A 27,936-nucleotide genomic window follows, 5' to 3' on the forward strand; every position below is an offset into this window, starting at 1 on the left:
GAAGGGCCAGTTCCCACTACGCAGAAAGCAGCTTTTATACTTCTTTTTGTGCTGGTGGCTGTAGGTGAATGAAATGGCCAAACACGGCTGTACTCATGTCAAGACAGTTAGTAGCAACACCAGGGCTAGAGTCCAGGGCTTCTGGCATCTGTTACACTATAAAACTGAAGAAAATGAACAACTTTGAATAATTAATTCAAGAACAAGGCTTAGGACACTGGCTGGTGGGTATTCTGTCAGTACTTAGTTATTATATTGCTTTAAGAAGATCTATTAAGTGGTGAAGTAACTAAAATCGCAGGAGGCATAAGAATACACAGACATTAATCACAATTCAAATGATTTTAGGACACCATACAAAGCTTTAAAAAACGTTCTTTAAAAAATAGTTCTTAGAACGATTGCTAAAATGAAGACTTACTTTACTTAAAACAAACAGTGGGGAGATGGTAGCGAAAGCTTTCCCACCTATTTCCGGGGGAATCAGAAAAAGCTAGTGTGATGGGCAGAGTTCGCAAGGAAAGATTAAATTAAAAGAAAGTTGGCCTTTGTTACTTTGATCATCAATGTGATGCAAAGTTTTTTGACAATCACTGTCAATTTGCACATTAAGTCACTATTCAATTATCCAAATCTGAAACAGAAAGTACCGTTTTCTTCTACAGTGGGCTTAAAAATTAAGACATTACAAATTATGAGAAGTTGACTGTAATTGGTTGCTCTTACAGCATCTTTTCTTCCTTTCTTCTTAACGAGTTCTTCAAATTAGGACATACAAAGCATGGTTTCCAGAAAGACGTGTGCATGGATCTGGAAACAGAGTGATATTTTTTTCTCAAGAGAAAGAAGTACTGTAGTTTTTAAAGAGAAAATTAGAGATAATAACTAAATGATTTTAGATACTAGAATGCTCACTGATTTTAGAGAAAAGTGGGCTTCTGAAGATATATAAAATTGATAAATATATGGAGAAAGCCTAGAGGTAATGCATTAGAAATATAATAGGGGCTCTGGAGGGCCTACCATAGAAGTTTTTTAAGTTCATTTCTTCCTGGGCACTGTGACTTCTGTTCTGCGTTGCCAGTCTCGGCATTACTCAATGTCTCAGCTTCTTCTGCTGGAAAATGGAAACTTCCCATGCACTTCTCAGATTTTTTGAAAGTGAATGACTAAACAAAAGGAATTCCCGTGAAAAGTTTATGAGATGCTTCCCTTCACTCACTCCTTAACACCCAGTATCCATAGTTGTCAGTGTCTTGAGGTCAAGGTAATCTAAATGAATAAGCCTGCTGCAGCAGGAGAGTGGAGAGAAGGAAGATTGAACATGTGTGGGATGTAACGTAGCCCTCAGCCCTCTGCTCTTTTGCCTACATTCTCAGTGAGAGAACTAATGCCGTTGGAATGCCAACGTAACACTGATGTTCAGACAGAGGCATTTGAGTAAGACAGTATAGGATTGAAAACCCAGTTCTTTCAATTACTAGTCATGTGACTCTGGATAAGTTGCTTCACATTTCTGAGTCTCAGTTGTTTTATTTATGAAATGTGTGAGAGAATGGTGAGTAGGATTTTCTCTATTATCCTTGAGTTGCTGAGGCCCAAGGCTGATAATAAAGGCTCCATTCCACTTTGTCATATACTTTCTTTCTTAAATCCCATTGCAGTTGGGGTGTGCATATGACCTAATTCTGACCCATAAGATGTCAGAGAGTTCTGGTCAGGATTTTGCTTCATAATAAGAAGACAGAGCTTCATAAAGAGAAAGCCTTTGCCTTTTTGCTCCTGACTTCCTGTAAATACGTGTCTGTGACCTGGGGCTATGGTGGGCACATTATAACCCACAATGATAAGTTACAAATAGGCAGAACCGCACAGTAGGAAGTGCAGAGAGAAAAGATGGAAGAGAGATGACGTCCTTGACAACATGGAGCTGCTGACATCAGCCCTGGACTGCTGACATCCAGACTTCTTCAAATGTAAGATCATTAAATGTCTTCAATGCTTAAGCCACTGTTGGTTGAGTTTTCTGTTATTTGCAAATTTTTTTCAATGAATCACCTTAGGCTCTGTGGATCCGTTATTTTAACAGTATGAGAGTCCAAAGAAAGCACCTAGGACCACCATCCAGCACTATTTATCTTATTAATAATGGGACATTGTGTATATAGTTTGTTTGCTGTCTAGACGCTCTGACCCCTCCACTCCACCCTTCTCTGTTTGCCCAAAGGCGGGCCTTTATGGACATCCTCGATGGCTCCCTTGTCCTCAGGCTTCCAGTTTGTTTCAGTCAATGGGAGTCACCAGCAAGAGAGAAGAGGGATGAGGATTCCTCCCTCCTCTCCTTTCCCTGTGGGTTATCGTGGGCTGGGATTTTCTTCATTCTTCTGCTGGAAACCACAGCTCCTATCTGGTAGCCCCTACTCCCTCTGAATTCTAATGACCACTTCTCCCCTTCACCCCTCCAGGGCAGTAGCCTCCCACTCACACTGGCACCGGGGGGACCATCTCATCTTTGTTGGTTTCTCTTATCAATGCCCACACCTTGATAAATAGTCCCATTGTTAATGTCATCTGTTTCCTGATGCTATTCTGACCTTATTAAGTAGAAAGAGCATGGGATTGTGCATATACACCAAGGGTACAAACACAAACTAAACTGACTCAAGAGTGCTGAACTTTTGGAAGTGGGACAATAATAGATGATTAATAAATGCAAGTTCCTTTCCCATTTCCTTCACTTGAACTCATTCCTGAATTACTGAATAAGAATCAGTTGATTCCGAAGGCACCAATTTTATATAGAAGACCTAAAGCCTACCTCTTAGGATGGAAAGTGAGGAAACAGCTCAAGTGCCTCTGCCCTGTCTCCACCACGGCCATTGCAACATCAACTCAGCTCTCATGTGATCTCAGAACTCTTCTCAAAAAAGCTCTCTAAGAAGCCACCTTTTCCCCTCCCCCTCCTTAGACATTTTGTTTCTAGTCATTCCAGGAACATGAAAGTCCCAGACTAGACTGTGGGTTGCTTAAAGTAACGGACAAGAGTCCACGTTTGTAGAATCATCTCTGACATCCTCCGGCAGCTAAGATTTGGAGCATGTTACTTGAGTGGCTGAACAGTGACCTGTACACTCAGTTCCTGGCATCATTCTATCATCTTGGGTGCAACTTGAAACAAATAAACAAGCAAATAAGGGAACAAAACAAGAAGCCTGAGAAGCTGTTTCTCACAGAAAGCAGGTTAAATGACCCATTTACATCTCTGGGTCACAGGACGAGAGATGAGGAGGACGTAGTAGAAGATCTGGTTATACTCCATCGTATTGCAGAACGGATTCCACGTGCACATTGTCCAGGTTTGACGTTCTTGTTTAAGGACTGGTTAGTTAGTTGGTAGTATTAATTTACAGGAAAATTTCTAGCAGCAGCATTTGCATTTAAATAGAAATGCAATACATATGATAAAAGGAGCTGACTGCCGTATGAAATATTGCTACACAGTGTTCATTCCACTCATTGCACTATTGTTTGTAATTCACAAGTAATATAACCATGGGACCAAAATCCTTAGTTTCCCTGAGTGGACTCTAAAAAGGAAGGAAAACTGAAGAGATATTGTTGTGGATAATATTTTTATGCAGGTTGTAAACTAACTGACATAATGAAAAGATGTTACAGCTTTGATGTATCATATAGAACTGCAAAAGTGTATTTCCTAACTTGTAGCCATCTACACAACCAGTGCATTTGCAAGGATGGGTGTGTGTGTGTGTTGGTATATATGTCTACTTGCCTTCAAGGAATATTATCAAATATAGTATGTGTGGATAAGTAGTATATCAACAGAACAGTTTATAACATCTCTCAAAGCCCTGAGCTATGTGCTTTACATGATAAACGAACTCAACTGCAATAACATAGCATAGTAAGATGTATCCTGTTACTATTTCCATTTTATGGATGAGAAAATCAAGGTCCAAAAATGTTATGTAAATTGCTCAAAGTGTCAGAGCTTGTAAGTGGCACTCAAATTGAATTAGCACTGAAACACAGGGTTTCTATTCCAAAGTCAATGCTCTTTAAAATTCATTACACTCTTTCATGTACATACCATGTCTGATAATCATAAAAGGCAAACCAATAAATGCCTATTGCATATAGTAAAAAAAAAGTCAAAAAGCACAGTTATTTAAGGTAATAAAGACCTTTGATGAATGACCAAATATATCCAAGGACACAACAGGAAAGAATTGACTAATAGTTAAGTGGAAAGGTAAAGGAAATATGGGAATTAATGTTTACTATTTCCATTTATTTAACAAACACTTGTCAAATCCCCCACGAGGTGCTAGGTCCTGTGCTCAACAGGAGCACAGAAATCCATAATATGCTAGCCTACCTTCAGAGAGGCTACAGTCAAACAGAGAGATGCAGATGTATAAACGGCTGCAACGTGTTATTCCAAAGGAAACGATAAAAATCTCACTAGGCACAGTGAGGGCACACAAGAAAGGCAGCTGTCATTAAGACGTCCTGGGAGGGTTGGGAGGGAGGTGGGAAAGGCTCCAGTGAGGAGGTGACTAGAGTTGAGTACCGAAGTAAAGAGAAAAAATAAATGATTTTTTTGTAAAGCTTATCTTTTTATTAAGATTTATTGAGATATAATTCATATACCATTAAATTCACCTTTTCAAAGTGTACAATTGCATGGTTTTTAGTATATTCGTTACCATCCAAGGGGGGGTCATCTGCTTGCCACAAGACACGCCAATAATTGAGAGGCAAGGTGGGAGGAGAGAAGGAGTTTTATTGCAGCTTGCTAGCAAGGGGGATGATGGCTGGCTTATGTCCAAAAGGACCATCTTTACAGAAAAAAGACTATAGGCCAGCTATACAGGGGGCTGGTCTCTGGGTGGGGGAGGCATCTGGTCTCCAGGTGGGACAGTCATCTGTTCTTAGTTCCTGAATAATATTTTGTTTTACTGGATATGCATCAAAGACCGGAGCAGCACCCTATACCCTGATTTAGTTTAAAGATAGTAAGAACAAAATCTTTTAATGTGTAGTAAAGATTACTGTTTACCTGAGGAGTGCCAACAACTCCCCACTGTCGGTTGTGACCTAGCATAATCATATGCTGGTAACGGAACAGGGTCGTCGTTGACTATCCGGCTACTTCCTGCTGAATGAGGTCGGCGTAGGGGGACCATTGAATGAAACAGAATCACGTGTGTTTTGCCACCATGACTCTGGAGAGGAGTTTTCAGTCACTGACACACACAGTTTATAGATTAGTTTAGAAACACATTTGATATCCAGTTTAATTATGAGGAATAGCCAGAGTTGCATACTAGATCTTTCAGTTGGCATTGATGATGGCTATCAGCCCAGAGGTCATCACATTCTTAAGGAGCTCAAAAGAACAAAGTTATCATCTTATCGCAGCTTGGAAGGGCCATAAAACCCACAGAGCACATATATCTCCTGGAGGGTGCATATCCAGCTTCGTTAGTTAATCAGAGGTCATTCAAAGTTAGACTATGGTTTCTTTTCTACAATATGGGTTCCCTTATGTCAACTTTGTCTTGAGCCAGTATCACGTTCACAGAGTTGTGCAACCATCACCACTAACTAATTTTAGAATATTTTCATCATTCCAAAGAAACTCTATACCCATTAGTAGTCACTGCCCACTTCCCTGCTCACCGTACCTCCTGGAAATTGCTAATATGCTTTCTGTCTCTGTGGATTTGCTTATTCTGGACATTTCATGTAAAGGGAATCACACAGTATGTGGTCCCGTGTGACTGGCTTCTTCCACTTAATGTTTTCAAGGCTCACCCATGTTGTAGCATGTATTAGTACTTCATTGTTTTTATTGCTGAATAGTATTCCATTATGTGAATATACCACATTTTATTTATCCATTAATTAGTTGATTGACATTTGGATTGTTTACACTTTTAGGCTATTATGAATAATGTTACTGTAAACAGCCATGTACAAGTTTTTGTGTGGACATGTTTCATTCCTCTTGAGTATATATATCTAGGTGTGGTGTTATGAATCTGCCAAATTAACACTTGTTAAGTGGAGCACAGGGTGCTGGGTGGTAAATTGTGGCTCAACAACATACCACAAGAGAAATAGAGGAGTTTATTACTCACAGTTCCTGGAGGAAGTACATGGCACATTTGGACAGGCTATACGGGGAGGTCAAGGCAGGGTGCAGGCAGAGAGAGAGATAGGACCTGGGGCACATGATTTATTAGGGTCCACAGGTGGAGTGCTCTGGGGTTCCCAGGCTAAGGCCAGATTGGTCAATTCAAACCAAAAGAGCAGAGTTTTGGTAAACTCCACAGGGCCTCATCTAAGCAACACACAAGGGGGAGGTCCTGGAAGTCAGGGGAGACTGATGATCACAGGGCTGTTGGGGAAGTCACATCAGGAACTTACATCTGCTGTGTCAGTGTAAGGTCCCTGCAGGCCGCCTGGCCAAACAAAATGGATACCAGGCAGCAACACCATGGAGCAGCTTAGCTAAGCTCTCAACAAGTAGAATTTCTGGGTCGTTTGGTAACTCCATATATTCAACATTTTGAGGAACTACCAAAGTGGCTGTGTCACCAGCAATGTATAAGGATCCAATTTTTCCACATCCTCAACAACACTTGTGGTTGTCTATCTTATTTTAGCCATCCTGGTGGGTGTGAAGTGGTGTCTCATTTTGGATTTGATTTGCATTTCCCTAATGACTAATGATGTCGAGCATCTTTTCATGTGTTTATTGGCCATTTATGTATCTTCTTTGGAGAAATGTCTATTCAAATCCTTTGCCCATTGTTCAATTAGGTTGTCTTTTTATTATTGAGTTTTTAACATATTTCATATTTGTATATTATATATTTTATATATTTAAATATATATATAAATTTTTTTAATATATTCTGGATTTAAGTCCCTTATCAGATATATGAGTTGCAAATGTTTTCTCCCATGAGGTGGGCTGTCTTTTCATTTTATTGATGGCATACTTTGAAGCACAAAAGTTTTTAATTTTTATGATGTCCAATTTATCTAGTTTTTCTTTGTCACTTAATGCTTTTAGTATCATATCTAAAAAACCTATTGCCTAAACCAAAGTCATAAAGACTTACTCCTATGTTTTCTTCTAAGAATTGTACAGTTTTAGCTATTTAATTTTGTCTATGATCCACTTTGAGTTAATTTTTGTATATGATGTGAGGTAGGGGTCCAACTTCATTTTCTACATGTGGATATCCAGTTGTCACACCACCTTTTGTTGAAAACACCATTCTCTCCCTTTGCACTGTCTTGATACTTTGCTGAAAATAACTTTACCATAAATGTAAGGATTTATTTCTGGACTCTCAATTCTATTCCATATTTTTATATGTTTATCCTTATGCCATAAATATTTTTTGAGTCTTGAAAGATGAATGGGTATTTGCTAGCCAGACAAGGGTTTGGGTGGAAGTAGGGGTAGAGGGCATTCCAGACAGAGGTAACAGCATGAGTGGACATGTGGAGGAGGAATACCATCACCACACTGGGAAGAACAAGCAGTGGGCTTTGGCTAGAGTGTTGACGGCTGTGGAGCACAGCAGGGGTGGAGAGAGGGGTAAAGTCTAGAACTAAGGAGTTTCACTTTTACCCTAGAGAAAGGTGGAGCTTCTGAAGACTTTTATACACCATCATATTTGACTCTGGAAAGGTCTTTTTAGCAGCAATATGAAGAATGAACTGGAAGACTGAAAGGGAGGCTGAGACATGATTTCAGAAATTATCTTATACGTCCCAGCACCCAATTAGAAAAGCCTGAAGCAAGGCAGTACAATGGGCCAGAGAAGAGGGATGGGTGCAGTGGACAGATGTTTAAAGGGACGGATCAGAAATATTTCTTCACTAGTTGGACGAGTTAGGTTGAGACAAAAGGAAAAATTATCTATGACTTCCAGGTTTCTCCTGAAGAGTGGTACCCACCAAGCTATAGAACACAGGAAGGGGACTGGGTTAGAGCAAATATAATCATTGCCATTGGGGCATGTTGAATATTCCTGAATACTTTCTATGTGTCAAGCACTACACAAGTTGTTTTACTGTAGTATTCCATTTAATTTATAAGCATTATATCACTAGCCCTGTAAGGTTTTATTGATTCCGTTTTAGGGAGGGGAAACTAAGTCTGAGGGAAGATACAACTTACCCATTTCATATAGCTAGTTGGTAGTCAAGCATAAATTTAAACACAGATCTATAGTTTTTAAAAATCTGTAGCTTTAAGATAACTTTCATGACTATATTTTATCCCAGAAGGCCACTGTGGAAGAAATAAACTGTGTGTAAGCTCAAAACAGGAAACTTAACCCATTCTTTACTGTCTGTGGTTACTTTTAACTTTCCCCACTCTCATTTTTATAAAGACACACAAAAATAAGTAGTTGGGAGGGAGTGCAGACTGAAAGAGAATTGTATTTAAAATCTGCCTTATTGTAAAAACAAACTCAAATTCAATTGATATTTATTAAACCTCTACTATAGTGAGACATTTTGTGGAACACGTCCATATAAATCATCTGTCTTAAGCTCTACAACCACCCTATAAAGTAGATCGTTTCTTGTTTTGTAAAGAAGTAACCTACTCTTGGGGACTTTCTTGATTTTTAACCCAGATCTTTCTACTTTATTTGGTTTCTAATTCTTATGCATTCACGTAAAGGTGAATACATAAAGGTGATTCAACAACCAACTATTTGAGTGACGATAACTGTTCTTTCATGTGCTAATAAAGGAGAGAAACAAAGCAAATGAGGCTTCTGATTTTATAACAATGATCTGGAGCCTAGGTGTGTCCAGATTCTGAAAAGGTTTTACTTTTGAGTCTTTGAATACTTGCATTATGAAACACGTGAGATTTAAAGAAATACACCAATAAATCCTGCAGAATTTAAGTTGCCTTGTAATTATTTTATCAAACCTCTGATTTCTGGAAAATAAATGATGTACTCAGCACACAATATTCACTCAATGATATGTTTTGAATTTACTAATTAATTAGCTATCTTTGGGGTCAACTTGAATAAACTTTCAGATCTTTAATACCTACAGTGCTGACATAAATTTTAATAAACACATTTCCATGATATTTCACTTTTAAAAATAATTATCTTAAATAATAGTGACATTTATTTCACTTAGCTTTAATGCACATAAGAAACAAGCATGGGGGGAAATACATGTTTTCACGCTATGTATTGTAAATACCATTCATGACACCTTATTGTCACACCAGGTTGTGATGACATCTATGTATTTATTTTGCATATCTTCTCTAAGTGCTTTCTTTTGCCCTTTGATTATAGTGTAAATTTGTGCACACTATAGGGTTTAGAAATTACTTTAAAGAATATCTGGCCTAGCCCTTAAAAACAAAATATTATAAAACAGGACTGAAAATGAAGGTCGTATCATACAAAGGACCACCTTGGGCCGTAAAGCTGTTTTGCCACTTACATATGCAATCGACCTCTTGCCATGTCTTTTGCAAATTAAGCTTATTATTGACTATGTAAACGTGATCTTTATTCTGTTTTGTAATATCCTGTATACCTTCCCAAGCTGGCCAGAAGACCAAATTCAACTCTTCCACCACATCTAAGCCTGCGACAATATGTTTCAGATGAATGTCTCCAAATACTGTGGCCTACAGTTTGTGTTTTAGCCCAGCAATTTTGTAGCAACACTGTAAAGCAATGACTTCAATTTCATATAATCACGCTTGGCACAGTCAGTGGCTCTCATCCAGATCTATTTGATTTCACCTTTTAGGCATTATGTAAATATCACGTCTCTTTTTGAAATTTACTGCTACAGTGTTGCACTGCTGACCTCATCTCTCAGAGGCCACACAACTGTCAACCTTCACATTTGTCTTTTTTGCACTTAGCTCATGTGGTGAGCACCTGAAAACCATTCTTAAAACTTACCGCTCACTCTCTTGCCTGCTCTGCTCTGACTTTTAAATCAGGCTTTTTAATTTCTGTGGAGCCTTGGCTGACGAGCAGGACGTGATGTACTGTGCGGGGCCATGACCACAGAAGTACAGTACCAAGTCAGAGTAAGATTTTAACAATGTGGTTATTTATGGCAGTTTTTGGGTATGACCAGAATTAAGTAGAACATAAGCAGGGGACTTGTGCAGAGCATTTAACATTTCCCTTTTGTATTTATATCCGTTTTATGGTGTAATGAATAAGCATCTGGTCTCTGGACTCAGGTAGACCTGGGTTGGAGTTCCCCTTCTGCTACTTCTGAGCTGCGTGACCTTGGGAGGATTCTTCCCCTGACTCTCAGTTTCCTTATAAGGAAGTGACAATAATTGTGCCTACAACACAGACTTGTTCTGAGGATTACGTGAAAAAATCCACATACGGCGCTGGACACATGCCTGCCTCACAGCAATTGCCCACCCCATACAGCACAGCCGCTGTCATTATTATTACTGTCACAGCTGTTACTGCTTGGGGTTTTTTCGGAGTCTTTATGATTAAACTGGCCTGGATCAATAAGATTGGGCCCAAAACAGACGAAAGCACATTAGCCAAACTTCAACAACTTTAACTTTTCCTTTAGAAAAGCCATCATTTTTTTATCTTATGTTTTAAATGTTTTTCCAAAACATTTTTGGGGAAAGAAAAGTAAAAATAAAGTAGCTGTTTACACGTGCTGATAAATTGGACTCCCCACGTCCTTGGCCTTCTTCCACCGTGCCGTGTCCCCTTCTCCACACTGGACACACAACCCCACTGTTTGGCCAAGTGCTGCGGCTGGAATGCAAATGGTAACTGGTTGAGCAGATGCGTATCAACAGCTATGCTCTGAAAGGAAAGAGTGACCCAGCTCCTCCGCTTGCCAACTGTACAGCCACGGGCAAGTCACTTAACCTCTCTGTGCCTGGGTGTCCTTTAAGGCAGAGTTATTAACACACCACTTCAGAGGGCTGTGTGAGTCAACACATTCAAGTGTCTAGAACCGTGCCTGGCATGTGTGCTGTGTAAGTCTTAGCTTTCTATTACGGCACGGTGAACTTGTATACAGCACTGCACATACACACACACACAAACACAAAGTTGACATTTCCTTTCCTGCATCACTGCTACCTGCCTCTCTCTCTACAATGTGTCCTTAGGTGACCTGCATTGCACAGAAATCTACAAAGGATGGCACTCATTTGATTCTCCTCCTCTTGGTATCTCAGTCACTCCTCTACTGTTAGGAATTTGGAAATCTCAAATTCTAGTTTTAGGCCACAAAAGTACATTTAGTGCTCTGCTGTTGTTTTATCTTTTAAGGTTAAATAAAGGGCTACTATATAATAAAGCTTTGCCATCCAATATTTTATTCCCTCAAAACACTCAAGACCTGAATTTAATACTAATAACTAAACCACCCACGTGGCTAACACTCTTTGATAAAAGCCTGATAAAATTGTCCTATTGCCATGAATGATGTGTTTTGCATAGCTTAGTTGGTGATTCCAGTCCCTCACTGGGCGAGCAACACATATACACACCCACACCCTACCCAACCTCGTTATGGGATGGGAAGATACTAAGGGAGTTAGAGAATTTTCTGACCTTTCTCTAGTAATTAGCAATATCTTTCGTTGGTCTCAGTGTTTCAGACATTTTGGTATCAATAAATTCTCATGAGAGTGTCTGGGAAATTAACTCCATACCACAGCTATTGCTAGGGGGAAATAGTTTACATTTCCTTGGAAAAGAAAAATTAAGTATCCTAGGAAGATTGTAAAGATATTAGATAAGTTACAGTTATTATTATTCAGGGTCTGTTTTTCTTGACTTGAGATTCTTAATTATTTTGCAAAAAAAATAAAGCATTTCCCATAAAATGAGATTTTGTGGCATCGAGTCCAGAAGGACTCAGTGTGGCATCTGATATCCATGGCCATAACTTGATTCTAACTACCATCCATGGCATTCATGATGCTTTGTATCATGATAAGGGAAGTTTCTAGTGCTTCCCAGAGCATTACTAGAAGAATTTATAACACACAAATGTTTGAAATTGTATAATATACATGAAATAAGTAGAATCTCTAAGAAGTTGAAGCCAGCCTAGTGTCTTGTCTCAGGGGTTAGGGGGTTAATAGCTTTATTAATCATTATGAAACCCTCTGCTTCTGTGCATTTGGCTAATAAAACATATCTTTCCATATGGGTTGAGTGCATGTTATTTCCTAGGTGAGAAGAATAAAACACAAAATTATTCTTTATATGAACATATTTTCAATGACATTCTGTATTATACCATATTATCTGATTTCTCAAGAGTGAATAAGAAAGGTATTTTATCAAAGAGGATCTAAATTAGGGTAATAGAATTTAGCAGAAATTTTTCAAGAACGAGGCTTGGGAGCTTCGAGATCATTTGAATTAAACCTCTACTGATTTTCCTCTTGTTTTCAAGGTTGTATTCATTTCTTCAATAATGACATATATTTGTATGATGACTCACTATACTATAATCGTAAATGATAACATGACTATACCTGTGATTCTGTTTTCAACTTAATTGGCTGACAGCTGGTGACCAAAAGTTTAGTTAGTGTAAATCAAATCATTCATTATATCCTAGAGGCATTAGATTATAGATTTCTTTTATGTTCATTGAAATCCACTCCAAACTCTAAAAGTACAAAAGTTACATGCATGCACATATGCTCACACATGCACACACAAGCGCGTGCAAACATTTATTAAGTATATAAAACCAAACTCAATATAGAAGCCATCACAGAATAAGAAGCGGGATCTAACGCTAGAAATGGAGATAATTATACATGTAGAAAATTAAAAATATGGGTAAAATATGTGTTTATTATACTATAAGTCACTAAAATTGACACAAGAAGAGTCAAACTACTATGGCTGGAATTTTTTAAGTTGTTCTGGAATGACCTCCAGAAAGTTGCTGGGCCTCACTGTTTTTGTGAAACACCCAGAAGGAAAACAGAAAGCAAACAGACAAAAAAACGACATCATAAGTGTTCCTGTGTGGGGTGAGACTGGCAGAGTCTTTTTTTTTTTTTTTTTTAATTTTTTTTTTATTATTATTTTTTGTGTGTGAGGAAGATCAGCCCTGAGCTAACAGCCATGCTAATCCTCCTCATTTTGCTGAGGAAGACCTGCCCTGAGCTAACATCTATTGTCAATCTTCCTCCTTTTTTCTCCCCAAAGCCCCAGTAGATAGTTGTATGTCATAGGTGCACATCCTTCTAGTTGCTGTATGTGGGACGAGGCCTCAGCATGGCCGGAGAAGCGGTGCGTCGGTGCGCGCCAGGGATCCAAACCCGGGCCGCCAGTAGCGGAGCGCGAGCACTTACCTGCTAAGCCACGGGACCGGCCCTGGCAGAGTCTTTAAAATATGAAACCAACCAAGTTTCAACTGAAGCCTCTCCTCTTCCCATCTATATTCCTGTCCAGACATGGGCATTCTTCACTGCTCCAAGCACCTTCAAACTGCATTCAAATGAGGACCACCTGTCCCCAAAATTTAAAGTGCTGAGGAGTGTTCTCTAAAATTTTTTGAAAGGTGAGATCTGATGTCTTACTCTAAGGCCAGCTCAGACTGAGTCAATCAAGTCACCACTGACCTCAGCCAGCCTGTCAGCGTTCCCCTTGGCTTGGAGCAGTGTTGGCTGAGGTTACAGTCATTTAGACCTTGTAAACACCGATTCTGGTTATTACTCTAAGGGTCTTCTTTATTATGAAAAGACATAACATATGAGCAAGGGGGTCACAGTTCAAACCAATGCAAATTGAAATTCTTCTGAAATTGTGAGAGTAACTTTAAATCAAACTGCCATAAAACTACTTATACAAAAACTCAATTTTTTTGGAAAATAGAGACAGAATTTTACTGAACATAGAGACATATAATTTATATAATTATAATGTATACATATATATATATACACATATTAATGTGTGTGTGTGTGTGTGTTATGGGCTGAATTGTGTCCCCCTCCCCAAATTCATATGTTAAAGTCCTAACACCTAGCACCTCAGAATGTGACTGTATTTGGAGATGGGCCTTTTAAGAGGTAATTAAGTTAAAATGAGGTCATAATGGTGGGCCCTAATCCCGTGACTGGTGCCCTTATTAAGAAGAGGAGATTTGGACACAGACATACAGAGCAAAGACCATGTGAAGAAACAGGGGGAAGATGGCCATCAATAAGGCAAGGAGAGAGGCCTCAGGAGAAACCAACCCTGCTGACACCCTGATCTCAGTCTTCCAGCCTCCAGAACTGTGAGAAAATTTAGTTCTGTTGTTTAAACCACTCAGTCTGTGGTACTTTGTTATGGCAGCCCTAGAAAACTAATGCAGTGTGCATGATTCAAAATATAAGTGTTACTCATGTCAGCTAGAGCCACCCTTACCACATAACGTCTCGTTTCATAGATTGTGGAAAATCTTAGGTTCTTCCAAAGATTCTTGTGAGCTCCTAGGGACTAGTGTCCTTCTAGCTTCAACCTCCTGCCTCTCCTGAATTACTTCAGTTCAGATGTCATTTCACAGTCTCCAACTATGTGGTCCTTGTCCTGTGCCAACCTAGGGTGGACCTCAGGTCTTTCCACTAATTTCCATCAAAATAAAATAAAATAAAGTAAAATGCTAACAACCACCAAAAACAAAACAAAAATAAAAATCCACCTTCATACAAGGTAATTGTGAACATGGCAGACTTTACAACCCAGAAATGCAAAGAACTTAAAATTGAACATTAGCTCTCTCTGCTCTAGTGTAGTCCCTTAGCCATTTCCACAAGTGGGAGACCCAGCTTCCTGCCGTGTTCTAATGTTATAGTTCTTGATCTCTCTCCTCCTCCTCCTCCTCCTCCTCCTCCCCACAACCTCCTCCTGCTCCTCTTTCCTCCTGTATCCCTCCCTCTTTCCCTCCCTCCCTCCATCCTCTATATACCCTAATCTTTTCGACTCTTTTCTTGGCTCTTCCCCCATCCCCAGCAGTTTGGCTATCACTTTTTGTGAGTTTGGCTCACGTTCTCAGGATCCCCTTTTCTACCTCAAGTAGCTAATCAAACTATTTTCTCAAAGACAGTTCTCTTCTTCAGAGAAACCCTGGAGCCAGCCGTTAAAGTTACATAGTTTTATTCCTGCTATATTATATTTAGCCAAGTTACTGTAAAGAGTGAAGGTAATTTTTCAAGTTGTTTTTCCACCCTGATTCAAAAAGAGCTAACATTACGAATTTAACACCATCTAATATCAATACGTTACCCTTCTATATAACCTCCAAGTTGACTCAGACCTAAAACCTCCATTAAACCTGTTGGAAATTAAAAATTTTGCAGTCCCATTGGAACTTTTAACCACACATATGAACTCTGAACCTTATTTTTTCACCCGTTAACTGTTGCATTTAGTAAATGATTTAAACTACAATTTCAAAGAGGAGGGTTTGTAAGCTAAGAAACTTGTACACTTGTCACATTGTGTATGGAACATAGGAAAGAAGGCTTGGTGTTGCCTTTATTCAAAAGATCTTTCACACAATTATTATGTGTTGCTGTAGATTGCCTAGTTGAAGAATGTCAGTTTATGGTTTGAGGAAGAAAATGAAAATAAATTCTGGTTCAAAACCACTCTTAGGAAACAGGCTGTTACTGCCACCTGGGGGAGGCTCTTCTGCTTCCTTCAAGAAAGCCAGATGTGCTCCTCAGAGAGACAAATCCGTTCGTGTTTTCTTTGTCATATCCACACAGGAAGAAGACTTTTTAACCTTCTGCCCATGCAGTCATAAGGCCTTCCAGATGTCTCCAAGGTTCCTTCACACAGAAATACGTACTGCACAGACTTTTTGAGAGGTACAGGAGAAGATGAACCAGATTATAACCTCACGGAGGCTGCTACATCTTACACGCTGAGAAAGTATTCTGGAAAAGTATAGCTTATATACTGAGAAGTGGAAAAAATCAAATTCAAGCTTTCACTAACAAAATAAAACCTCAATTTTTAAGCAAAATTTATTCAGCCTCAAGTTATAGTTAATTGTACTCCTTTTCCGAAATGCACTGTCATTAAGATGTGGAACCTGCATGCGCTGACACAGTCATGCTAGTGATTATATCACTTAGGGTAAGACAATCAAATTCACACACATGGAAATAGCTGGGAGAATTTTCTTAGAGAATTTTTGTATTTATGAACTAAATTCTGTTATGAAGTCAACGTCTATTTATAGCATGTATATTATATATCTATTTGTTGAAACTTTTCATACAGTAGTGATATGGTGCTCCCCAATTACAATGGAAAAAATTGTGACCATTGCTTCTGAATGTCTAGTTTCTGTTTAACACTTGCCAATCTTGCATTTCTTTATGCCGCAAACAAGTTGTTACCTATTAGCAATGCCCTAAAACAAATAATTTAATCTTGGAAATAGAAGTTTCAGGAAGTACCTATTGAAATTATAAGACTGTCAGGTGACATAAAAAAGAAGTTCGTGCTGATTAGAGGAACACGACTAATCATTTGTAGAGAGGACTCTGGTCAAAGATTAACTAAATAAAACACACACAGTCCCAGTCCCAGAGTGGTACAGTAACACAGTCAGAATGTCCTAGTTCACCCCAAGGAACAACGGTGCCAGCTCCAGGGAAGTCTTTGCAGAGAAAGCATTTTTAAGATTGGAAAAGGTATGTGACATACAGCAAATGGATTGGGATTTCATAATTAATTTTCTGAAAAAATTGCATGTCTGATTGAGGAGTAAGAAGAAACCCAGGTGACTGTGGTGCAGCCGGCACAGCCGAATGAGCTGGGTGAGCTGGGGTCACCTTAAGGGACCCCAAAAAATGAGTGTCTTCTGTATGGGGGTATGAGGTTCCTTCCAGGTGTTCATATTAGAGTCTGGGGAAATTGGGGTGAGGGGCATGAGAGGACAAGAAAGGCCAGAGGCACATAAGACTGTGCAACAAAAGTACAAGTTATAAGCAAAAATAATAAATATGCAATATCAAATGTCTTTATTTCTGAATCAGCAGGTTGAGCATGTTTGGCAATTGGCCAGTAGCTCTGCCTTATGATTGGGGACCTGAACATACCTCAAGGGGCTTCTGTTCTGCACAAAAGGTTGACTACATTTTAGGGGTGTTGCAAGTGGAGCAGCTTCTCCCAAGGTTCTCCTCCCTCCTGACTGAGCTGCACAATTGTTGGGCTTTGCTTTCTCTATTAAAGAGCCAATACTTTGCTCGGGTGGACCATGGAGATGATTTATTAATTATCTCATAACAGAAATTACAAGTAGTTCTCGTTTACATCAGAATGTTGCCTAGCTATAAAAAAAAAGTTTAGTAAACAGAAACAGAAGTCTTCTTTAACATTATTCATGTTTCATAGGAGAGAAGCATTTAGGAAGTCAAGAAAGATGATTTGTTGCAGGTGCCACTTGTGTATTCAGGAGTGTGGAGGTGGGGACATTGTTTCAAATGCAAGAAGGGCTATCTCTTCCACTCTTCTGCTCCCACTTCTCTTCCAAGAGTGAATAATTTCAAACACTGCTGCTAGCTTTGTCCTGAACTCAGGAACCTCAGCACCCGTTCCTAAACCAACTCACCCACCACATTGATGACTTTTAACGTATTCCTCCTAAACACGGTTTCCATTTTCTTCATGTAATTTGGGGGTTTTTTTTCCCCTCATTTTCCTGCAATTATTGCTTCCTCCTCCCTTCCTGATCTGTACGTGACTTCTCTCCCCTTTCCCACTGCAAACTACTACTATTATTTCAATCTTCCCTCTGTCGCCACTTCAGTGGGCATTCGTCTATGCCTCAGTCACTATGAATGAGGGGAAAGCAAATCACAGCTAACACATGGAGCACTCCGGGCTAGGTGGGAAGCCTTGCAGTGGGGAAGTGTGGAACCTGACTGCTCGTGCTGAGCCTTCATTTCTCCACAGCCATGGCAGACGCCGAGAGGCTCATCAACGTGGCCCTCTTCGGCACGACTCAGAGCGGAAAAAGCTCTGCTGCGAACATTCTTCTGGGAAGCACTGACTTCCGTAGCAGCTTTGCTCCACGTTCTGCGACCAAAGACTGTCGTCTGGGCCACAGTTGTCACCTCCACGGCTTCATGCGTCAAGGGGGGCAAGAGATAACCCTGCAGGCCCAGGTGCTGGATGCTCCAGGTTATCCACACAGCAGGCTGAGCAAGAGGCATGTGAAACGGGAGGTTAAGGAGGCCCTGGCACATCACTTCGGGCAAGAGGGTCTCCATCTTGCACTGCTGGTCCAGAGAGCAGACGTGCCTCTCTGCGAACAGGAAGCATCTTCCCCAGTCCAGATGATCCAGGTAATACAAATAATACCATTATTCCCATTTGGAGGACATTATCCCAATAAGAAAGAACTATGAAAAACCTGCTTGAAAGAGTAGTTTAAAGCACGTTTAAACAAATAGTTTAAAACAAGTGCTACTCACATAAAAAAAGTTGGTAAAAAATTACTTGATTTTCCCCACAAGAGTCATTTTTACAATTTCCTTTAGAGGAATTCAGTCAGTCATTTTACAACTGGGCCATAGAAATAAAACTGAGATACTAAACTTCAGAAGTTAACTAAGTCTCAAACCCCTAAGAACCGTAAACCTGAGTAAATTTGTAAGTGTGGTCCCCAGACCACCTGCATCAGAATCAACTGTGCTGCATGTTAAAAACACAGATGTATCCAGGTCCTACTACACAGGATCTCAAGAGTGGAGCCTGCATGTCTGCATTGGCATGAACTTGACACATGGTTCTTAACAACAGTCAAGTTTCAGAACTACTGAACTAAAATACTGACTTGCATCCATTAAACATCAAGGGGACAAGCTCTTCGAGTTCACCAACAAATGGGCGTTCATTCACCGATTCCATCATGAACACAGTGTTGAGTACCTGCAGAGGGCCCTCCAAAAGCTTACAGTCTAGAAGAGACAAACAGGTAAACAAGTATAAGATGAGGCGTAAGTGTCCACGTAGCATAACGTATGACTAGGGGAAGGAGGCCTCACCCAGACTTATGTCAAAGAAAACATTCAGGGGAGACCCATGCTTTATTTATAGGAAAGAAATCAGGAAGTTCAGATGCTTTGCTTGCCTCATCATCTGTAGGGTCAGTAATCGCTCGATTCCAGCCATTGGAAGACACAGGGACCCCAGGGTGAACACAAATAACATGGGACACCTTTGCCTAGTGGCCCATCCCTGTTTGTTCTTTTATTTATTATAAGTCGCTAAGTTGGAGGCTTCTTCGGCCAGTCTCAGAGAGGAGCTGGGGAGAGGGGAGAAGTCCTGGGTGTGGCCACAGCTAGGAGATGAGGGGGTAATACCTGTGTACAGTACATACATGTGTATGAGTAAGGCCCACGGACGACCAACAGTTCCTGGAAACTGCTCATGGAGCTGCTCCATTCCATTCAATCTCTGGATTTGCTCATCTGGGGCCACCCAAATTTAACTGCTGGACTTGACTAGTATTACTCAGTAGCCTCGTTAAGTTGCTGAGCCCAGAGAACTCATCTTGACTACAAGGTCCACAAGTAAACTATGTGAAGAGTCGAGAGCAGACATTCTTCATTCAAGAAGCATTTGTGTAAATGCTACTCTTCCTTTGGTCCAATCTCTGATCATGCTGATGTTACACTTAGAAAGACAGTGGACTTTGCTTTAAAGAAAGGTTTTTTCCTTTTTAGTAAAGGCATAAGATTGTTCTAAATAACAGACACACATTTTGTTGTTCAGTAACTGTGCATGTTTCTAAAAATGAAAAAAAAAGCCATATGTGTAATCATAAGAAACTAGCAGAAAAACTTAGGGTGACAAGAGTATAAAAAATAATCCTCATCATCTAACTCCTGAAAAATCAAGGACATGCTGTACAAAAGCAAAGAAGAAGAGATGATTGCAGTTAAGAAACAACGGGAATCTAAGGAAGCCAACAAAGCCCCCCAAACTGTTACAGCCTGCAATTCAGACAATATTTCTGGTAGAAATCAAGCGAGAGGGAACCTGTAGCCATTGCATCAGTGTAATTTTTAAACAGTTTTTAGATTCACTTAAAGGTGCTATTAAATAAACATTTAGCTTACACTATAGATGGATGTAATTCAGTAAATTCAGTAAATGCATAAACAAATACTTCTCAAAAACTAATCTGAATCTTTCCATATGTCTCCCAATGTTTCTCTATGCTGGCCCTATGCTGAGCCAAAAGGGTATTTTAAAAGACATATATTTTGAAAATAGATTGTTCCAGTTTTAGGATTTAGAACAATATTGTACTCCCCTAATTTTTCTTATACAAATGAATTCAATTCATACATGTCTCTGATCTTTCTAAATGGTATCTGGCATATAGCCTTCTCCTCTGACAACTGCCTTCCTTAAGTCAGTGTCCAATTCAGGAGGTGGAGGCAGAGAGGAGATGGATGGGCTAGGTCAAAACTCAGACCCAGGATATTTTTTTCGAGAATAAATAACTTCTGTCTCCCAGAAATCAGCAGCCACGACTTAGTAGTCCTCAGAGGGGCCCACGACCCCTGGGAGACACTGCAGTCCCAGTCTGGCTTCCACCAGGGTCTCTGGTTGAAGATCGCCTAAGCACAGACTAGCGTTTATGACCTTCTTCCTGAAGGTGCCTCAGATGCTGGTGGCAGCCATCTGGATGTGCTCACAGACTGATGGGGACCAGCTGCACCATGTCCGAATATTCAACAGGACCAGCAGCTCTTAGGAGCAAGGAGTTGTTAAGGTCCTCTGGTTCCAAGCACACCCTGGAATTTTTTTTCTTCCTGACTCATGCAAAATGGGGAATGGAATATCTGCCTTCTCCCTTTTCCTTCCCCCTTTCTGGGGCACTGATGCCTGCCATGGAAGGAGTCTGCAGGCCAATGGCAGCGGAGTGACCTCTTCTTTCCCGCACCTCTCTCTTGTCTCTTTAAATATCTCTTTCAATTTGTGCTCTAATATTTTACAGAGGGGTTATAGGCTGCCAGCTACTACAACTGAAGTATTTCCCCAAATGCCCTCATTTTCTTTATTTATGTTAGGTCTTCATTAATTTACAGTAAAATGGTGGAGATGTCAGTGAGTCATCTCCCCAAAATTGGGAAATAAAGGGAGTGATTCATCTGAATGTTATTTGAATATCATTTGAATATTTTTTAAAAATCCACAAATAATGGATCAGAGCAGATATCATCAAGTCTCCTTAAGGAAAGTGCTAGCAGGCAGCCAAACTGCACTAGGAACTGAGTCCAGGAACTGAGTCAAGTCCGCATCCAGTACCATTACCGTAAGGCAGGCTCCCAGCATGTGGTTCTGATTTAGAGTGAACAACTCGACCGTTGACGTCATAGGTGAGTGTGTATACAAAAGGCCCAGAAAAGCCAATGCCAGGCCTAAAAATACCAAGCGAAGATCATGGGCTTAGTTGTTCGATAGGCTTTAGTTGAAAAATAAGCTTTGTTACAATTCTAGGTATATGTCTACAAATGTTACTGAGACTTTCTTGGCTTCAGTTACTCACTTATAAAATGGTGATAATTTTACCCATGTTAAAAAATTCTGAGGGTTATATTTAATAAATGTAATGTGCTAGGCATTGTGCCTGACTTCCAGTGGGTTCACAGAAAATCCCTGTCATTGTTACTGTTTTCATTGCTGTCGTCACTGCACAGACTGTGATGAGTACCCGTTGGAATGAACTACTGGATGTCACAGAGGTCAGAGCATGGGGGCTGGAGTCAGTCACGCCTGCGTTCCAAGCTCCTCTGGGGCTACTTACTTGCTTTGCGACCTTGGGCAAGTAACTTCTCTAAACTTCAGTCTCTTCAGTGGTAAATTGGGGAAGATAATAGTGTCAACTTTCCTGGGTTACATTTGTGACTAATGTCATATTAATATAATAGTAAATTAACTCAGACACTGGCACATGGTAAGCGCACAATAAATGTAAGCTACGTTCATTTTGATTTTATTGCTAGTATTTGTCTTATCCTAATTGGGACATATTATTTGTAGCCTTCTTTGGGATTATCTTGATAGGCTTCAGGAGAAAGTAAGAGTAAAATCAAACTTACACGGCCCTGATTTATAGCTATAGGAACTTCCTTATTAATTTAGAAAAAAATCTGGGAAGAAAATTCACTGGCTTAGTAAGGTTAAACTGAGAAACCCCAATTTAGCAGGAAGGATATGGCCTGGCAGTCAGGGGACCTCTGTTACAGGCCCAGCCCTGCCAACAATCAGCTGTGTGGCTTTGGCCAAGCCGTTTAACGTCACAAGGCCCCCAGATCCTCATCTGTAAAATAAGGCGATTTGGACAGATGATCTCTAAGGCTGAATATTCTATGACTCTGATCTAACGAGGTCTTATCATTCAGCTTTGGCTCTCTGAGAAGGAAAATGTGGTGCTTTAAGTGGAATGAGAGTAAGGGAATAGCATAAAATATAAAGAATGGTCCTTATTGTCTTCCTGTTTCATGATAATTTTTTTCTCAGTTGATGTAATAGTTGGCGTTTTTTAAAGTTTCCCCCTAAAAAGTCCAGATGCTATGATTTCATCAACCACAAACAAATGGGGCAGGGCTGGTGAGGTCCTGGGAAAATGAACATAATTCCCGGAAAACAAAGTTTATATCCTAACTAGTTGTCCCAAAAGGACTTGATGGACTCCTACCCATTAGAACTCTGAAACCAAACAATTCGTGATTGATTGTAAAATTTCCATCTACCTTAGTACTATATTTAAATTATTAACACCAGATAACTTACATTAACTTATCTTGCTCTTGGATTTTTATGTTAGGTATCAATCAGCTGTGATTATTCTTTCTCTGGGTCCATAGAGAACATGTTTGGCCACTAATATGATGACTATACACCAAGCGACATGACTTTCAAATATTCAACTATTTTCTGGCCAAAAATCAATCTAAAGATTATAAGCTAGATCAACCATTCTCTTCTATTTTTGGCAGTAATTCAAAAGTGCAATTTCTCTCACAGTTTAGGACATGAGCATCCTTTCATAAATAATTATCAACGTGTAAAAGCTTCCCAGTGGCTGAACATATGGACTCATAAGTGGTGTCGAGCTTACAAATCTATTATCCTTAGGTGCTTTAACTCATTTTCCCTGAATGATATTATGGTGTAAAGTATAGGAAACCTCTGGTGGAGACAAAGAGGGAACGTGTGAATGTTACAATACAAAAAACCAGGGACTAAAGACACACAGTGAAAGTTATACCATTTAATGCAATAAGTACTAACCCAGCAAGAGAAGAATTCTATGTTATAATGTATAACTCAGGAAAGGACCACTTGAGCCAAACAGTTTATTTAGCAGGAATTTTTGTTATGGCGATGTTTTTAAAATATTTAATGACAAATATGGCCCATGCATCAACCAGTACCCAGAGGGTAGGTCTGGGGGTCGTACTCAAGAGGTTAAGGGCAGTAGCTATTTAATCACTTGTATTAAACATTTCAATATTATGACAATCAATATGAACACATCAGTAATGTACAGGGTGAATATCAGGTCTAGCTCCAAACTTGAGAAATTTCCAGAGACAAGAGTGATGAAGGATCAATAGCTGTACTTGTATAGAAATAAAACCCCAATACTATACAATCCCCAATAATACTCAATCACTCTCTTTACTTGGTATGTCTTCACTGCCCGATAATTCCCTTGTTTATCCCTATGCTCAAGGCATCATCACATGCCAGAAACTTTTCCTGACCCCTCCCTTTACCCCCACTTCCCACCGCCACCCAAAGCTGGGCTAAATGTCACCCTCTATAGTGCCAATATATTTGCTATCACAACACATGCAATGATAACAAATTGAAAGAATGTTTTTCCAGTCTTCTTCCGATTTAAGTTTAGTTAGAACACAAGAATCTCCACTAGACATAAGCAGGAAATGCATCTGTCTTGTTCCACTCTGTGTCCCTGGAACAAAGTAGACCTTCAATAAATATTTGCAGAAGGAATAAATCACCTAGAGTGCTTGTTAAAATTCAAATTCCCAGGCTCCATCCCTAAAGACTCTGATGCATTTTTAGCAAGCATCCCAAGTGATTCTGATGTAAATGGCCCAGGAATATTTTTATTCCCAGGACCTAGTCTGATATATTTAGCACTTCATTATTTTTTTCTACCATTTGTATTAATTTTCTAGGGCTGCCAAAACAAAGGACCACTAACTGGGTGGCTTAAGCAACAGAAATTTATTGTCTCTCAGTTCTGGAGGCTAGAAGTCTGAAATAGATGTCAGCAGGGTTAGTTCCTTCTGAGGGCTGTGAGTGAAGGATCTGTCCAAGGATTCTCTCCTTGGCTTATGGATGGCCATCTTTATGTTCACATGGCATTCTCCCCGTAGTCATGTCTTTGTCCAATTTTCTGCTTTATAAGGACACCAATCATATTGGAATAGAGGCCCACTCTAATGACTTTGTCTTAACTAATTACACCTGCAATGACTCTATTTCCAAATAAAGTCACATTCTGAGGTGCGGGAAGTGAGGACATCAACATATGAATTTGGAGGGGGAGGTGCACAATTCAACCCCTAACACGGCTGTTGATTTATTTGGAGCTCTGACTGCTCTTGCAGGAGAGATGTGTCACAATACACTGAATATATGACAAGCTCTGGAGAGGTCTGCTAATTTTCCTATGTCACTGTTAGCTAAAATGTGATGTTGACATTACCCATATACTTAGATGTACACAAGAGCCACGTTCTTTAAAAGCTGGGTTAATTAATGTTTTGCTTATTTGTGTTTTAAAGGCACATAAGAATATACCAATTAAAGTACCTCTTTGAAAAATTCTTTTGTAAAGTTTAGAATTTTTCTGTTGAAATAATTATTCTCTAATGTACTGATCTTGAAACTTCAATTCAAATTTTCTTGAAGCAGGGCATTTTTAGGAGAACTAGAAATATGCAATTATTCTATGGTGTAGACAGACAAATTTTGAACAGATATGAGGAAAAATTTTAGATCTATTCCTTGAGAGAGTCCTCTGAATATAAAATAGAAAGTGCAAACTACAGGCAAATCCATGATAATGAATTACAGAAGAAAAGAGAAGTTTTACAGGAAAATATAATTTGTGTCCCAAAGATTAAACTTCAAAACTGAAGACTAAAAACAAATAAATAAAACCCTAAACCTTCTATTTGAGATGATGGTGAGGTTCTAAATTGCAAATTAATCCAACAGATATTTATTGAAAGTTTACAATGTGCTAGAGGCTTTGATTGATATACAAAGACATAGACCTTGCCTTCAAAGAGCTCATGATCAAGTTATAGAGAGGGATACATAAATAAATAGCTCTGATAAAAGCCAGACTGTATTAGGAGTTATAACTAGTAACCATGATCTCGAGATGTTTCTAATTTTAACTATATTGTCCCACAGTTCCCATGAATATTTTCATATTAGATTTACGTGTCCTGATTCTTCCTTCCTCCCTCACTCTCTCTTTTTTCTTTCCCTTTTTCTTTCTTTTTTTTTCTTTCTTTCTCTCTCTCTTTTATATCTTTCATTACTTTCAATTTTTCAACATTATAAATACTAATGCATGTTTGTTATATACATTGAAAATGCTTTCCCAAACTGTCTTTCCATTTTTTCAAAATTTTTTTACACCAGAGTTTGTACTAATACCTCTCTATGGATTTGTACTCAACGTCTCTATGTATCAGTTTCTTCATATCATGATGGAGACAACAGTATATCCCACAAAGCATTATGTTGAGCTTCAAAAGAGATAAAGAATGTAAAGTGCTTAGTATAATATCTGGCACTAAATATTAGTTGTTCTCCCTTCTTTCTTTCTTCTGATTATTAAAGGTCCTGTATATTTCTTGTTATGTTTATTACTAAGCATTTTTTATTTTTCTTGCTATTATGAACCGGTAGCCGCTTTGGAAATATTTTGGTAATAGAAGTGTTTGGAATGGAGGGAATGTTATTTTAATGTCACATTGTCATGATTTCATATAACTTTGGAAATATTCAAAAAGTTAAATGGTTATTTCTAGATGCCTTACATATTGCATGAACAATTTGCCACATGCTGTTATTTCTGCTTTATATCAGCTTATGTTCACTAACCAAACAAGAATTTATTACATAACCAACTTCCACATATTACTAAACAAAGGAACACTAGTCGGTGTTTTTCAACCACATTAGAGGAAGTCATCCTATAAATTGGGTGTGATTCTAGGCATGTGAAGTGAAGAGGATGCGAATCACAATAATATTTTGTAGTTGTTCCAAATCACAAAATGTATTTTGATCTTAGCTTTTCCATTACATGTCATCTGATTAATCAATGGATTGTAACCAGAATATATAATTATAAATCCTTAGAAAATGCTTTTAGTAATGATGATAACACAAAATACCTACAAAAAAAGAAATGACAATTCCCTTGGCCAAGGTCCTCTGACTTAAAGGAGTTCAGTGGTTCTAACAGATTCAGGCTGACAGGCAAACATAAATGATTGCCAAATGTTGTAAATGTAATTATATAAATATCAATATGCAGCATTGATAATATGCAGTTTTCAGGTTGTGTATACATATATTATAACAACAAAATAAATGGAGAACTAAAGTCTTTTTTAGAAAGTCCACCTATCTCTCTCCATTAGCTTACATTATTCACCCCATCCTCACTTCCCATTACATGTAACAGCTTCTAGAAACATAATGACATACAGATCTGTTGAGTGTCCTGTGTTGGACCATAACTCCTTTGCTCGTTTTTGAGGAGTATAGTCCAAGGTAAATAACCATTGAAATTCTTCTCTCTTTCAGGAACTGCTGGGACATGCTTGGAAGAATTACACTGCCATTCTTTTCACCCATGCAGAAAAAATAGAAGAGGCTGGGTTCAATGAAGATGAATACTTACATGAGGCCTCTGATACACTGCTAATCCTACTAAATTCTATTCAGCGCAGATATATTTTCCAGTGTAAAAAAGGAAACTCACTTAATGAACAAAGAATAAAAATCTTAGAGAAAATCATGGAATTTATAAAGGAAAATTGTTACCAAGTTCTTACCTTGAAATAAAATTTAGATGAAAGGAAAAGAGCATTGGGTTTTAGAGTCAGAAGCCTGGTTTCAAAAGTGCCTTTGTTGGCATGGCTATGGACTGTCGAATTCCCATATGCTGCTGATGAGGGTGTACATTGGTAGAACCACTTTGGAAAACTGTTTGGCAGTTAAAAAGAACAGAAAAGATTCAAGATTTCTAATGCAAATCCTATGACACTCCTAACCATATATCCAATAGAAATGTGTACATTTGTGCACTAAGACATATACATACAGAATGTTCATAGCAATACTGCTCCTAACAGCTAAAGACCAGAAATTACCCAAATGACCATTAACAGTAGAATGGATAAGCACACTGTGGTATATCCACACAATGGAACAGTACACAGTGATGAGAATGAGCAAACTGCAGCCACATGTAACAGCATCAGTGATTTGCCCAGACGCGACGTTGAAAGATGGACGCCAGAGGTGAAAGAGTACACACACCACAATTCCATTTGTATAAGGTTCAAAAACAATCAAAACTAACGTAATCTAAACTACTCTACTGTCAGAAGTGTTGGAGTCAAAGGAGGGGTAACCCTGGGGGGGGGACAGTGAGTGGAAGCACGCCTGGGGCGGCTTCTGTTTCGAGATCTGGAGGCTGGTTTCACAGAGTGTGTTCACTTTGGGAAAATTCAACAACAAACACTTCCGATCTATGAACTGTTTAGTATATATG

At 39.1% G+C, this 27,936-nt stretch overlaps 1 protein-coding gene across 1 annotated transcript; it reads left to right on the forward strand.

Moving 5' to 3' along the window:
- The first annotated feature begins 18,029 nt into the window (after positions 1-18,029).
- Positions 18,030-27,258, forward strand: GIMD1 (GIMAP family P-loop NTPase domain containing 1). Its single transcript, XM_004426604.2, has 2 exons — positions 18,030-18,421; positions 26,964-27,258. The coding sequence occupies exons 1-2, from the start codon at positions 18,032-18,034 to the stop codon at positions 27,222-27,224; spliced, it is 651 nt and encodes a 216-aa protein (XP_004426661.1). The 5' UTR covers positions 18,030-18,031; the 3' UTR covers positions 27,225-27,258.
- The last annotated feature ends 678 nt before the right edge of the window (positions 27,259-27,936 follow it).

The sequence above is a fragment of the Ceratotherium simum genome, chromosome 12 (assembly GCF_057802395.1).
Source record: "Ceratotherium simum simum isolate JZ-2026a chromosome 12, ASM5780239v1, whole genome shotgun sequence".
Taxonomy (NCBI): Eukaryota; Metazoa; Chordata; class Mammalia; order Perissodactyla; family Rhinocerotidae; genus Ceratotherium; species Ceratotherium simum.

Bases quoted from the DNA above. Each gene is read 5' to 3' on its own strand.
- GIMD1 (XM_004426604.2), top strand. From the start codon at position 18,032: ATGGCAGACGCCGAGAGGCTCATCAACGTGGCCCTCTTCGGCACGACT. The intron at 18,422-26,963 runs GTAATACAAATA...TCTCTCTTTCAG, and splicing joins CCCCAGTCCAGATGATCCAG to GAACTGCTGGGACATGCTTG.